The 15,370-nt window shown below is 36.1% G+C and overlaps 2 protein-coding genes across 4 annotated transcripts in view; one reads left to right on the forward strand and one right to left on the reverse strand.

Moving 5' to 3' along the window:
• Positions 1 to 15,370, forward strand: part of LOC110386044 (uncharacterized) — a 74,118-nt gene that overhangs the window by 51,289 nt on the left and 7,459 nt on the right. For 2 of the 3 annotated variants that reach the window (XM_038012960.1, XM_038012961.2), the window contains exons 3-5: positions 9,272 to 9,391; positions 14,358 to 14,472; positions 15,012 to 15,174. In XM_038012960.1, the coding sequence (XP_037868888.1) occupies positions 9,272 to 9,391; positions 14,358 to 14,472; positions 15,012 to 15,174 (398 nt within the window). The remainder of the gene's footprint in view (positions 1 to 9,271; positions 9,392 to 14,357; positions 14,473 to 15,011; positions 15,175 to 15,370) is intronic. The other variant, XM_038012962.2, reaches the window with a different exon arrangement.
• Positions 1,824 to 5,205, reverse strand: LOC101736106 (dynein axonemal intermediate chain 3). Its single transcript, XM_021351185.3, has one exon. It carries the CDS (start codon positions 5,142 to 5,144, stop codon positions 1,875 to 1,877), a length of 3,270 nt encoding a protein of 1,089 aa, XP_021206860.2. The 5' UTR covers positions 5,145 to 5,205; the 3' UTR covers positions 1,824 to 1,874.

Raw genomic sequence — 15,370 nt, forward strand, 5'->3', positions numbered from 1 at the left:
CTTCTATTATTTATTTTTTATTGCTTAGATGGGTGGACGAGCTCACAGCCCACCTGGTGTTTAGTGGTTACTAGAGCCCATAGACATCTACAACGTAAACGCGCCACCCACTTTGAGATATAAGTTCTAAAGTCTCAGTACAGTTACAACGGCTACCCCACCCTTCAAACCGAAACGCATTACTGCTTCACGGCAGAAAATATGCAGGGTGGTGGTACCCACCCGCGCGGACTCACAAGAGCTCCTACCACCAGTAATTACGCAAATTAGAATTTTTGCGGGTTTGATTTTTATTAAACGATGTTATTCCTTCACCGTGGAAGTCAATCGTGAACATTTGTTGAGTACGTATTTCATTAGAAAAATTCGTACCCGCCTGAGATTCGAACAGCAGTGCATCGTTCAACACGAATGCACCGGACGTCTTATGCTTTAGGCCACGACGACCAATAAATCTACGATATTAAGAAAATAAAGCTACTGTTTACTATACAACAGAAATAGGCTTACTAACGAGAAGACTACTAACTAACTAAGCGAAATAAATCCCTGATATTTTCTTAATTATTGTAAGTATATGCTATGATGAAATAACATAATCCTTATTGAATGCCAGGAACACCTTTGCGTTTAGACCTTAAGAAAGGATTATAATGAACGCTTTGAACGTCGAGAAAGCACGAGGTAATTACTTAATAATTATTTTCATCTACTTAATCATGCCATAAATGAAATTGCTATGAGAAAAACATTTTTTTTTTTCTTTCTTTCATGTAAAAATATTATTCTTGTGTTTATTAGTTCATATAATATAATAGCAATCGTAATAGCATTTTAAAAATATACATATCTTCAATCAATCAAAATTATCTCTCTTTTAATACAATTAATTTAAACATAGTGGCCAACTATCGATTGAAATGCGCACTTTCATCATGGGATAACAATTAGGATCTCCAAATTATCATGGGGTATGATTCTGAATGAGAAATAAAGCATTATCAAACGAATTAAGATCGGGAGTATACGATGGTCAGTCTTCAATTCTGTACCCGTTATTTTTCCAGCTACACTTCTGTGGATCAAGAATTCTGTCCCGTTGCCAAGCCTTGTTGAAAGGACCATTCTTGGTTATGGAACCACCAGTCGAAGAACACGCTTTGGTGGCACTGGTGCCGCCCAACTCTCACATATCCATCCGTCTACATATCGACCATACGCTAAGACGTACATCTATTGACTTTTGGATAAATTAATAACATTTGTATAGTTTTGTTCATTTTATTAAAGGAACTAAAGCTTTAATCTTGTCACTAGTCACTCGCAACGTCGGTGATATTGTGACGGCTACGTGGCTAGAAGTGAGAGGCTCCGGTGAGTCAAGAGAGATCCACCTTCTGTAGAAGCGCATCTTGACACACTAAGCTCGGTGTTTTGATAGATTTTTCACAAAAATATAGCACAACGTATAATTTTATTGTTTTTTTCTTATTATTCTTATTCTAATATAGTATGTATAGCCAGACAGTGTTTATCGCTTTGATTGATACACATAATAAATAGTACAAGACCTCGTAGTATTTGTGTTGGATATACATATATTTCAACGACGGAGATGCTTTTTTGTCAGATATGAAAAAACATTATTGCAAAATACATCAATCTTCAACTTTTTCTCGTCTATATCACTGTTCGGATTGGCTCAAATATTTGTTTAGTATGCCATCTGTCTTCTTCGCCACTTCAGAAGAATGATCAACATCTACATATATCATTAAAATAATACTACCAGTAAAATATATAAATAAAAATTAAAATGAAACTTCATTTATTCAGAATTTTTACTGACAATAAAAAACAATAATCCTACAATCCTATTCAACTAAGACGCTGGAAATATCGTCCATTTGTTTATCAATTTCTTCCGAAGCATTTGACTCGTCTGCTTTGTTCTGAGAAAGCATAACAATAGACTCCGTACCATCTTCTTCGATTCTTTTCTTGTGCATTTTAATAAAGTCTTCGTGAGCATTTAATGCTTGCCGTCTCTCTTTTCCTTCAGCTATAGTCGCCTCCCAAGAGAATGGTATTTTATAAGGATTTTCTTTCACCATTTTGTGAGCAAAGCTTTTTAGATTTTCATAATCTTCAAGATACTCTCTTTTTAAAGATTGTTTATCGTCAGAGAGTAAACTCTTCTTTACTTTTTCTTTCTTCTTTATCGCTTCGGGAAATAATATCGCGACAGTGTCATTAAATATCGTTTTTTGGTTTTTCATTATTTCTAGCATTCGTCTTTCTTTTTCTAATCTTTGAGCTTCTAGTTCACGTAAGGGTTTTTCGTGTTCAATCAATTCAGCTCGATTTATCCTTTTTTTGACAGCTATAGTTCTTTCTATCAACTTTTGGATAATCTTCTGCCACCTTTCCTCTGGGCCGACAACTTTTAATTTTGCTAGCCTCCTCGCTTCTGCCTCTTCTTCTAGTTTATTTTGTTCTTCTTCTCTAAGCCTCTTTTTTTCTTCTTCTTTTTCAGCTAGCAAAGCACCTTCTTTCCTTTTCATTTCTAGAAGAATGTGTGGATTATTCTTCATCCATTTGTCTTGCCACTCTATAAATGACGTCATTACTTTTAATTCTCTACTCATCATGTTTTCCATTCGAGATTTGTAGGTCGGGTTTTCAATCATAAATATAGGCGGTACTAAAAACATTCGAAATGACCCGTTTACGTCACTCACGCCTATTATATTCTTAGCCAATGGCAGAGTATGAAGACTAACTCCTGTCAACATATTTCCAGAAAGGGTCTGTATCGAAATCGGTTGATCGCTCCTTATAAGTAAATCCCAAGTCTCGAGTTCACCTTCGTAAGTGGTTAAAAATAGCAAACTTGGCTTATACAGAGACCAGGTGGCATCTGTCAACCGATACGGCCTTTTCTTCCAGAATAGCGGTCGTTGCATGAGATTATCAGACCAAATTGCGAAAATTTTACCACCGACTGTCACCGTTATACCACTGATAAAAGGATTTTTCTGTGTACACGTTATTATTCCATCGTGAAGAGTACAAGAAAATTTAATATCACAATATTCTGAATTCACAACCTCCCCTGTATTAAACTCGTGGCCTTCCCATTGAACGCGTCTTATCTCTCCGTGCTGTGAACCACTATAAACGATAGTATTTATGTCTGCTTCAGTTTGAGGCACGATTTTACATGTAAAATACTTTCTACCGCTACCTGTGTTTCTTGGAGTGTGAATGTAGTTTATAATTGGGGCATTCAATCCGAAACTTTGCACAGGCAATATTTCGGGTTGACCTGCGACACCAAGTATTAATTTGTACAACGGCTGCAAATTTCTATCCAAAATTTTATACGGAGAAACATCTACTAATAAACCAGACGGTCGTTTTGGAACTCTTTTAGACTTTTTAATTTTTTTAGCATCAAATTGACTTATATTTTGTACTGATAAACTCCAAATCAAAATGTTACCATCGTCAGATCCACTTAGAAACATAAAAGTCTTCTTCTCCTTTTCATTTACCTCAAATTTCCCTGTGGCAGTTATATTAAAGTTGGGAGAGAGCCATTTAATTGCTGTGACAGATCCATAATGACTTGTCATCAAATTACTTAGAGCAGTGCTTTGTACCACAGAATCGTCTCGTATATTTTTCATCCAACCCATATGAGCATTCATTGCTATACGATACTTTTCTCTAGTCTCGCTTAAAACTTCAATCTTTTCAACATTATCAAGCCTGTTCGTTATATCCCATATTACAACTTGACCATTAATTAAACCACCTACAAGAATATTTTCATCAAACGGACAAAAAGACAAAACTTTCACCTCTCGAGGCGATTCTAAATACAGTTTTGGTATTAAACTATCAATATGACTCCAGATCATGACTGGGTTCATTCCGTAAACAGCTCTTTGTATTGGATCTTGACGCGTGCTTATCGTTTTCATAACGGAGGGCGAACCATCGGCGTAGCAAATCGCAACAATACCTGACCACATAGGGTGAAATACTGCACTAGCAATATATTTGTCTTTCGCTCTGACGTCAGTGAAACAAACGTATTCTTCAAATATCATCGAATTATAAATATCGGTTGTTTTTTGAACTATTAAATTTGGATAATCATTGCAGTACATGTCCATCACTGTATTGAGTTCTACTATCGTGTCCATTTCTTCACACTTCTTGGTCACAAAATTATTGATCATTTTGATATAGGACGGTCGTCGCATACGTTTCAACGCAGCTCTGTACGCTGCCAGTCCTACTTCATCTGGAGCCTGTTTGGTCTCCGCTTCGTCCTCCTCGGAACTTTCTTCTTTATTTTTAGTTGGTGACGTTTGTCCTGTATCGCCACCAGCCTCTACATCATCTACTTGACTTAGAGCATCAGCTATAGATTGAGTCCACATATTTTGAGGATACCTTAACTCGGTTTGAGCTTCCCTATTAATCTTTGCAGGCGCTGCTTGAGAACCACAATCTATTCTACGCTTAAAAACATTATTAAACTTCTGCCGATAAGGTGTCAGCTCGATATAACCATCACGAACTGAACTTGTATCACGAATACGAAATTTATCAGGTTGATAAACAGTAGGAAACTTTGCCTTTACTTCCATTTCCATTAGAGGTCGTGTATTGATTGGAACGAGCCCCTTAATTTCCACTTCACTTCCAAAACTTTTCCAAGGCCTTGGTTTCTTTTGGACAGCCTTTTCTAGTTTCTTCTCTTGTCTCCTTATAAATTTATCAGATTGCTGCTTACAATGATCTCTTGCGTCTTTTGTAAGGCACACATAGAATTCATCAACGTCATTTGATTCATCAGCAATGTACCCCATAAAAACTGTTTCACTATCATACACTTCTATTTGTTGTTTCAAAGAATGAAATTCTGACAGTTCACCACCAATATCGATTGTCTCTAATATTTTGGACTTATTGACTTCCTTCCAAGGATATTGAGCATTTACATGTGTTCCTACGACCATTTCGATTTGACTCTGTGTTTCTTCGCCTAGAACAACTTTGAATACTCCTTCTACTTCATATTTGGGTATGAATCGTTTTCTTCGTGGTTGTGGTTGCTGCGATAACATATTATCTTGCCTTGGCTCTTTGGTTTCGACTGAAATAAAAATGTTTCTAATTTAATGTCGTAATTTGATATTTATGTCAATTTGTGTGACGTTTATTCATGAAGGTTTACAAAAGAAAACTAAACTGGAACTCTGTTCATAACAATTATTTGTATATTTAATACTTTATTGGTATCATAAACCCAATGGAGTAGATTCCACCATACAACTTATTTCAACAGCAATTGAACTATGAAGGTACTATTATAGTTTAGAGGCATAACACCAGGGGAACTCCGACTCCAACTCTACATTTTTACTAAAAACATTTAGAAATCCCTACTAAATAAGTACATAGTTTCCTTTTTTTTAAGACGCTTTTTTAACAAGATTTGGAAATAAGCACATCATAATACGTTGAGGCATTTTTTCCTTAATAAGTTTCCCAAATTTAATTTCCCAAAATTATAATATGATTACATAAATTTGCTCATATCTCGCATCGAACAACGTACACAAAACATAATCAGGGTCGAAGAAATCGACGTAAGTAAGTACTGTTACCAATTAACATGCAATTTTTTATCAGATTATATGAAGTCGCTGTGGCCTAAAAGATAAGACGTCCGGTGCATTCGTGTTGAAGCGATGCCCCTGTGTTCGAATCCCGCAGACGGGTACCAATTTTTCTAATGAAATACGTACTCAACAACGATTCACGATTGACTTCCACGGTGAAGGAATAACATCGTGTAATAAAAATCAAACCCGCAAAATTATAATTTGCGTGATTACTGGTGGTAGGACCTCTTGTGAGTCCGCGCGGGTAGGTACCACCACCCTGCCTATTTCTGCCGTGAAGCAGTAATGCGCTTCGTTTGAAGGATAGGGCAGCCGTTGTAACTATACTTGAGACCTTAGAACTTATATCTCAAGGTGGGTGGCGCATTTACGTTGTAGATGTCTATGGGCTCCAGTAACCACTTAACACCATGTGGGCTGTGAGCTCGTCCAACCATCTAAGCAATAAAAAAAAAAGATTAAATGTTACACGATGTACCTTCGCAGTGAAAAAGTTTCGTACCATCATACGCATAATGATTTAGAAAAATATTAGTTTAGTCAAAACGAAGCATCGGTCATCTTACACATTAGACCAACACAATGGACTCATAGAAATAACTTTAAGCAAACTTAGTAAATTAAATTAACGAATTCCACTCGCTTGCAAATGACAAAAGTTAAGCTGCTTGTAAATTAAACTATCGCATCTCAGCTAAAAGCTTTCCCTTTCGTATAACTTAAAATGTTCGTTAAAGTAATTTACGAAATATTATGACTTGGCTTTTGAGCTTTTAACTACTTTATACTATTATAGTTTGAATGATACCATCGTGAGGTTTATTAGTTTTTTCATATATCCAGTGCATATGAATTGTAGTGCACTACAAAAAACTGGGACTATAACTGTTTGAGAAAAAAATGTTAATTTAAAAATCCTTTGTTTTAGCAGTTTGATAATATATTTTGTGATTTTGTGAGCACGCAGTGTATGAATACGTACAGCATCTCGAAATCTCTAGACCGATGCTATTTTACGACTACCTACCAGATTATAACTTGCGTCAAAAAATTAGAAGCTGCAATTTTAAATAAATAAATAGAAACAAATCGTATATAATCATGACCCAATAATTATGTAGTATTATTCAGAATTATTTAATTTAATAAGTTAATCTTCAAATTCTTTAATTTTTGTATATCTATATTTTGTATCTATCTAATTATATACAAAATATAGATATTTAAATATTAAACACCCAGACATATTATATTACGTATTAGAGAAATATTAAATTTCCAGAAGTCTTTACTTATGTACGGTTTGTTTTAAAATAATAAAAATAAAAATTTTCATGTTAAAGTTAAGGAAATTTTCGGATTGCCAAATAGCAACACTGTTGGTGGTAGCAATGCCAGTAGTGTGGTCGTGACATAATAAAAAAGGCGGTAGTCTGAAAAAACGGGACAGAAAAGCAGTGTATTCGGTAGTGAGCAGATGTCTAAAGATTGTACAAGTGGAGTTACAAATAAAGCAATACAAAATTAAGTAAACTACTGCAATCTGTGTATTATTTCCTGATTGTTAGAAGCGGAGTCCTACACTTAGATGACAAGTATTTCCCAGTAATATTTTACTAATTAGTTATTTTAGGAGAATAAGAATAAGTAGTTATATCTACCCCCCTGGTTTATGTATTGCCTTTGTTCGTAGAAAAGCGTACGGCGTATCTGAAGATAAGTAGTCACTTTTGCTCATGGTCATCAACAATGCCAGGGGCATAGTCCAGTCGCTATCTACTGCTGAGGATCTCCTCTAAGCCTAGTTTGAAGAATGACGTGTCATAGGGCTTGGGAAACAGTGTGGAGGGGAGTTCATTCCAATGTCGGATGCTACCAGTTTAAAAGAAATCGTTTTTGTTTACATTTTCTATCCCGAAAGATGAATCTTATTTTTCGTGGTTTTATGGACAGGTCAAAGCTATCTAATAAACAGAGTTTTTGAAGTAAAATAGATGAGCTTCGCTTTAGTTGGAGATCGTGTAGAGAAACAAGTATCTAGATATAAATTAAAAAAATATTCAGAGTAACATTCTATACAGTTCACGGAGAGTAATCATTGTGTCTCCAAGGGTTTCAATGACTCTTTGTATGTTTTGTCAGTGTTAATGCCATTGGTGGCGATTTATTTTAGAACCACTTGCTCTTCAACCACAAAACTAAATGAGTTACAAAGCTGCTCACCATCTCTCGGCGTCCCTGAATCTTCTGTTGTGAACTCATCATCGTCACTTGATTCTGAACTACCCCTGTCTTTGTCATCAACGGCTTTACCCGTTTCATTTTCACTATCAGAATCACTCATTTTGGTTTTTTTAATTACACAACACATCCAATGAAACACTCCGAAAACACTATATTTTCTTTTTTAATAAAGAATCAAATTACGTTATGAAAATTGATACTGTCACATCGCTGTTAAACTTTAACCTGATTTCGTGTTATACATTAGGCCGGCAAACACGTAAACGAGTTATCATTCCCTCCTAACTTCGAACGGCCATTTCTGTTTGTTTATGTTTCTGTTAAATATTTCCATAACTCCTTTTTTAAAATGTCAAGAACAGCTACAACAAGTCTCATTGCAATAGGACGAATGGTTTAGGGACGCACGAATAACAAGCATGTTGAGAAACAGTCGTTTTTGTAAGTGTAGAAGACTAATGGTACGCATGCGTTGAAAATCCTGGTACTGGCAGGTACTGAGGGTTACTAAGAATGTTTTTGGAAGAACTGATCGTCAAGTTTGATTTTTTATTGGATTAATTGGTTTTGAGATATTTTTTACCGCCTATTGTAGTACAAATATATCTGCTGGTTGATTGTTTTTTTTAATGTTGTATTTTGGTGTGCAATAAAGTATATTATCTACTATCTACTTATCTTCTAGAATGCTCACGGTCTTTTTTAATATTGCTCAGATGGGTCAACGAACTCTCTGCCCGCGTGGTGTTAAATATTTACCGAGGATCATAGACATTATAACGTGAAAGCCACCACCCACCTTGAGACAAGAGATCGGCAGAATGGTGATACCTCCCAATGCGGGCTCTAAGACGCCCTACCAGAACATCTATTTGATGTGATGCGACTGTCGGAACCCAATGACACGAATACGGCTGTGTATCTTGAGATAAAGAGAGTTTTGAATCCATACATAACGTATTATTTTTTCAAAGAGACAGCAGGCCTAACTTATGTATCTCTTTGCCATAGAACTAGCAAAAGCGGTGACCATCGTTAATGGACCTTTGTATGTAATCAGTAACGATTCTTATTTGTAATTGCAGTATTAGCTAAAATTCTAATCAATTTTAATGATTCATGACATGCTCTGTATAGGAAGATTCTTGCATGGTCTATTTTCCAACGAAATTAAATATACAGTTAGTCCTATGACAGCTTTAATTATAATTGACGTGTTTTTTTTACTTATTCCAGTGTATTTGCTTACAAAAATCTGTACTCTGCTCATTTTGTAATACATAATAATATGTAATTAAAAATGTTACCTTTTTTTCTTGCAGACAGCTCTATCGCGGCGGAAGGAATCCGCGGCTCCGCTGACAGGAGAAAGAGAAGGAACATTCTTCCATCAATCAACAACCTACCCTTTCGCTTTAGTACTAAGACTAAGGGTGTTGCAGGTAAATAAAACATTATCAAAAAAATTTTTCAAATTGATTATTACGTCATCATGTCAAATACTAGGATAAAACTATGTATGATTTCTGTACCAAAATTATTTTTGTCCCTTTATTTGCTAGAGGTAGCTTATGGCCTACCATTATATAAGTTGTTAGCACAGTTCATAAGTATCGCTTTCCTGCCTATCGCTACGGTTAAAAAGTCAGATGTTTTGGTATGAAGAGTGAGCCAACCGCCATATAAGTCATCAATTTCTTGCCTCAATATGAGCGGCGGTATCTATCCATAATTACTCCAACTACCAATGAATTTAAGTATTCGTAGCCTATGAAGATAAAGTGTTACATTGTTACAATAATTCACAATTCAATTCACGATTCAGAGATAAAATAAATGAAGTCCATCGTCACGAAAGACCCGACCGACTCGAATTTTATAATCCATTGTTTATTTTAATACTTATAATCCAGTCAACTTTAGATAAACCCTCTTGGAAACTGTTGAATATTCAGTTGTTTCACGGTTTTAATAAAATTGGGAAGACCTCTCTTAGATTACGTTATAGGGCCTACCATTTTCAAACTAATATACATTAGGTAGACAGTTTTAAGCTCTAAAGCAAATTCGAGCATAGTGTATTTTTATGTATTTTTTTTTTGTTTTTTTTGTTATGATTGCATAGTACCGTGAATGAGCTCACTGCCTACTTAACGTTAAGTGATTCATGTATCAAATATAAAATTTAGGAACAAAACGAATAAAATTGAAAAACTGCTTTTAAGATCAATCCATACAACAAGAAAAAAGTCACCCCGGTAACCGTACTCGTCGAACTCGGCAATGAGCTCGACGTGCAACTTAACCCATGCATCAGCCCGCTGAGTTTCTCGCCGGGTCTTCTCAGCGGGTCGCGATACCGATCCGATAGTAGATTCATTCGCGAAGCAACTGCTCTTGAGTTGTTAGGTCTCCTTTGGAAGCGTGTAATAAAAATCAAACCCGCAAAATTATAATTTGCGTAATTACTGGTGGTAGGATCTCTTGTGAGTCCACACGGGCCTATTTCTGCCGTGAAGCAAAAATGCGTTTCGGTTTGAAGGGTGGGGCAGCCGTTGTAACTATACTTGAGACCTCAGAAATTATATCTCAAGGTGGGTGGCATTTTTACGTTGTAGATGTCTATGGGCTTCAGTAACCACTTAACACCAGGTCGGCTGTGAGCTCGTCCACCCACGTAATCAATAATAAAAAAAAGCGCTCGGGCAGCTGTTAGCAAATCCTCCCACCCCTCCTGGCTGAGCTTTTTTTGCTTGCCCACCTTGGTGAAACTGGAAAGGCCCCCGAGTCACTAGTAATCGTAGGGATTCATTAAAAAACAAAACAAAAAAAAAGAAATTAAATGCTTTAAAAGATTTTTCCGTAATTTTTATTCTGAAAGCTTCAACGCAATTAAGTGCTTACAGTCAGAAGCCAGACAAACTTTGTAAAATTTCGCTTTTCCGCAAAATATTGTGCCAAACAAGTTGAGACACAATTTGTTTTTCACAGTATTCTCGGAACTGAAACTAAGTGGTTAGCTCTTATAAATTAGTATCCCGGGTGGTTGTGCAACCAACTCGATTGAAGACGTGGCTTGTACCAAAACAACGCCTTATTTTTTTCTTTTATTTATTATTTTTTCTTCAGTCTTCGCGAATTATTCTTCTTCTCAGTCGTTTGCACTCTTGGCAGAGTGGCCGTGGTCATCATTTCGGGTGGTGGTGAGCTTCACCGGACGTCGCCAATCATAGACATGATAAAAACTACACCCACGATTGAAATTTCGCTGATTTTCAAATTTTTTTGCTTTCACTATATTATACTAGACGATGGCCGCTTCCAGCCAGCTTCGCTCAGTGTTTTTTTTTTTTTGATGAATTGTATTTTTTAGAAATTATATTTAAATACGAATTACATCTATATATTAATACGTGAAGCAAAAACTTTGTATCCCTTTTTACGAAAATTGCGCGAACGGAGGAGTATGAAATTTCCCACACTTATAGAGAATATAGAGAAGAAGTGCACAATGCTAATATATTTTTAAAATAATGCATAAAAGATACATTAACTCAATAAAGAAAACATTACACACACTACATACCATGTATTTGACGCACACACGCATGCATACTATTTATTGTCAAACTTTTGTTCTTGACGTCTGTAGTCAAATTGAGAACAGATTAAATATTGTTTGTCTTTGTTAATATTTTTTATAGTGTAGTCTTGGCGAAATTTGTGATTATAGAAGTATAAAATACAATCATAATAGTGTACAAACTTACAATTCCAATTAATTATAGTCGAATTTCGACTACTGCGGGACCTCTAGTATTGATAAAATGATGTAATATTCCAAGATCGTTTAGGCATTTTTAAGTGGCTTCGGGTGGCTTAACAACGCCATCTGCTGAAATAACTTTAGTGTTATTGTGTCTTTAAAGCAGTTAGTTGCTCGCAATTATGAAAAATAGTATTATTATTCGCCAATAGATGTCGGGAAGGGTCATAAAGTTGATTATTGAGAATACGAACAAGACAACATTTTCTGAAACTAAATCGTAGCCAGATCGATTAATCGCCCCCGAGATCCCCTGTATAAGTATTATATATATAAGATATAAGATATTATATTACTACCGACGTTTCAAATACTACACAATTTTCATGTTCAAGGACTAAAAAGATATTCGCAACGTATTTACTTAAAATTACTACTTTTATAAAAAAAAAACCATTCACTACTAAAACGCCTCAGTGAATTACCAAAATTATATTTTCCGGTAAATTCAACTAAAGAAACATTTTAAGGAAAACCTTCCAAAAGAAATCCTATTATAGCTTCTAAAGAAAATGGATTGGCGTTACTCAGAATGCCTTCTAAAGAAAGGTCTTTTTCTAAAGAAAGATTTATTAAAGATGCATTCATGACTAAAACGTCTAGAATAGTTGTATAATAAATAAGACAAATAATTACGTTACCAAAAACAACCCTTCCGTCGCTTTTCTGTCCAAGGGTGCGATCCCCGCAGATGGCTACCTAGCAACATTTTCAACAGGTAGATTCAACTCTCTTTCCACATGCCACTCAAAAGGGTGGCGTCCCGAAAATTCAACCACAAAAAACCTTTCCATGTTTTCACAAGACTGCTATAGAAAGAGGGTTTTTAAAATTAAATTCATTCAATTTTAGCGCAAATATCGATTCATAAGTCTATCGAAATCCGTTAAAAATTAATCACATCTAATTTATTTTGATATAGCTGACCCGCCAGACTTCGTAGTGCCTCAATCGATAAATAAAAGACCTAAACTTTTGTATAAAATAAACTTAAAACAAAGAAAAGGAATCCACAGGAAGGGGACACATCAAAGGAAAAACAAAATTGTTAATTTTATTTAATTCCGAGCATTTTCATATTTATCTACCTTTTAAGCCTTCTCTGGACTTCCACAAATAATTCAAGATCAAAATTAGCCAAATCAGTTCAGCCGTTCTCGAGTTTTAGCAAGACTAAGGAACAGCAATTCATTTTTATATAACTAGTCAGGTCATAAGTATTGTCACACAGTAAAAACTTTTCTTTTAGAATGCTGGCCACAAAAAAGTTTATTGAATTCAAATTTTGAATTGTTCATGAAAATAAAAATGTATACTTTTAGAATTTTACTCATTTTTAAATATGGAGTGGACGCTTAAAGAAGACCGTGTTGCAGTTATTGCGTTGCATCGTTGCGGTTACGCGCCAATTCAAATTTTTAACATACTGAAAAAATTTAATATAACCAAAAGATTCGTTTATCGTACCATCAAACGATACAATGAAGACTCTAGTGTAGATGACAGGTCAAGAAGTGGTCGCCATCGGTCTGTTAGGAATCCAGCAGTGATAAAAGCTGTGAAGGCGCGAATTCAAAGAAATCCCAAACGTAAGCAGAAGCTGTTGGCCCTTCAGATGGGGTTAAGCAGAACCACGGTGAAAAGGGTGTTAAATGAAGACTTAGGGCTTCGGGCATATCGAAGAAAAACAGGACATCGTTTGAATGCTCGTCTAATGGACCTGAGACTGAAGAGATGCCGCGCTTTGTTGAAGCGGTACGCGGGAAAAAAATATCGGGAAATTCCTTTTCGGATGAAAAAATTTTTACCGTTGAAGAGAGCTACAACAAACAAAATGATAGGTGTACGCACACAGTAGTGAAGAAGCGAGCAACCGTATTCCGCGTGTCCAACGAGGTCATTTTCCATCCTCGCTCATGGTATGGTTGGGAGTTTCTTATTGGGGCTTAACAGAGGTACATTTTTGTGAGAAAGGTGTAAAAACGAATGCAGTTGTGTATCAAAATACAGTCCTGACGAACCTTGTGGAACCTGTTTCTCATACCATGTTCAATAACAGGCACTGGGTATTCCAACAAGATTCGGCGCCAGCTCATAGAGCGAAGAGCACACAAGACTGGCTGGCGGCGCGTGAAATCGACTTCATCCGGCACGAAGACTGGCCCTCCTCCAGTCCAGATTTGAATCCGTTAGATTACAAGATATGGCAACACTTGGAGGAAAAGGCGTGCTCAAAGCCTCATCCCGATTTGGAGTCACTCAAGACATCCTTGATTAAGGCAGCCGCCGATATTGACATGGACATCGTTCGTGCTGCGATAGACAACTGGCCGCGCAGATTGAAGGCCTGTATTCAAAATCACGGAGGTCATTTTGAATAAACTTTAGTGTCATAAGAATCTATGTTTTGTCAAGTTCATTTTGGTATATGAATGGTTACATAATGAATAAACTTGTTTCAATTATTTTACATTAAACATGTGACAGAATTTATGACCTGACTAGGTATATATAGAAGATAGAAGATAACATTAATTCGTTCCATTAACAAAAAGTTATAACTATTTTCTTATTGTTTACAGATAGTATGTGGAATTTCAGCTATGGTGATGGGCAGCGTAGCTTTCATAGAAGAGAGGCAAAAGTTCAATATGGGTCTCGGAATACCGGCTGGCGGCCTTAGTGTGTTAGCAGCAGGTAAACCTTAGTGATGCCTATATATAAAACTATTCCAGGCTTCCATCTTGCGCGTGAAAACGCTTAGTATATTTTTTTCGCTTTTTTTTTTCACATCTACATCGAAATCTACAGCTTTGCAATATTTTGTTTAAATTTCAAAACTACAATTAGCGTAATATCCAATTTCTTTTTTTTGTCATTGATGGGTGAGTGATACCAGGACGCGAGCTCGTCTATCCATCTAAGAAATAAAGCAATTATGAATTTACGTAATTAGTGTTCTTTATTAAAAAATCGTTTTCAGTTCAGGATGTACCTTTGTGATCCTAATATGATCGTTCACGGCTGAACAGACATTCGACAGGTCGAACGAATTAAAAATAGATGGTTAATTAAGATGGTGATACACGCTACTAACCAAATTAATAAAACTAATAAAAGGCAAAGTAGACTCACAGAACTCAAAAGCTCAGAATTCAAATAAAGAACACCAATAGGTTTTAATTATAAAAATAAATTAGAAATTAGAAATGTGAGTACAAAATGTTCTTCTGAAGCGGTCTCTATCCACACATCGCGAGGTTGGAGCACTGTGTCGGGAGTGGCGGGCGCAGGAGCGGGAGCGGCCAGCGTTTTGTGGGCCGCAGCCACGTGCTTACTCCTTGCACTTATCGTACAATGCTGCAGAACTATCCTGGATCCACCCGGAGTTAATCATAGGTAAGTTTAAATAAATCATAGCTTAAAAACGAGCCATTTACTAATCTCCATTCGTCACCTCCAACTACAATATAACTTACACTCAGTGTTATGTTGGTAGAGAGCATACAAGCACAACCTAATATCGAGAGGTAAGGTAAATAAGGTAAGTCGGTAAGGGCGAATACGCTGCTCACTAAAAATAAAAGTCACACTC

This window comes from Bombyx mori, chromosome 9 (assembly GCF_030269925.1).
Source record: "Bombyx mori chromosome 9, ASM3026992v2".
NCBI classification, from domain to species: Eukaryota; Metazoa; Arthropoda; class Insecta; order Lepidoptera; family Bombycidae; genus Bombyx; species Bombyx mori.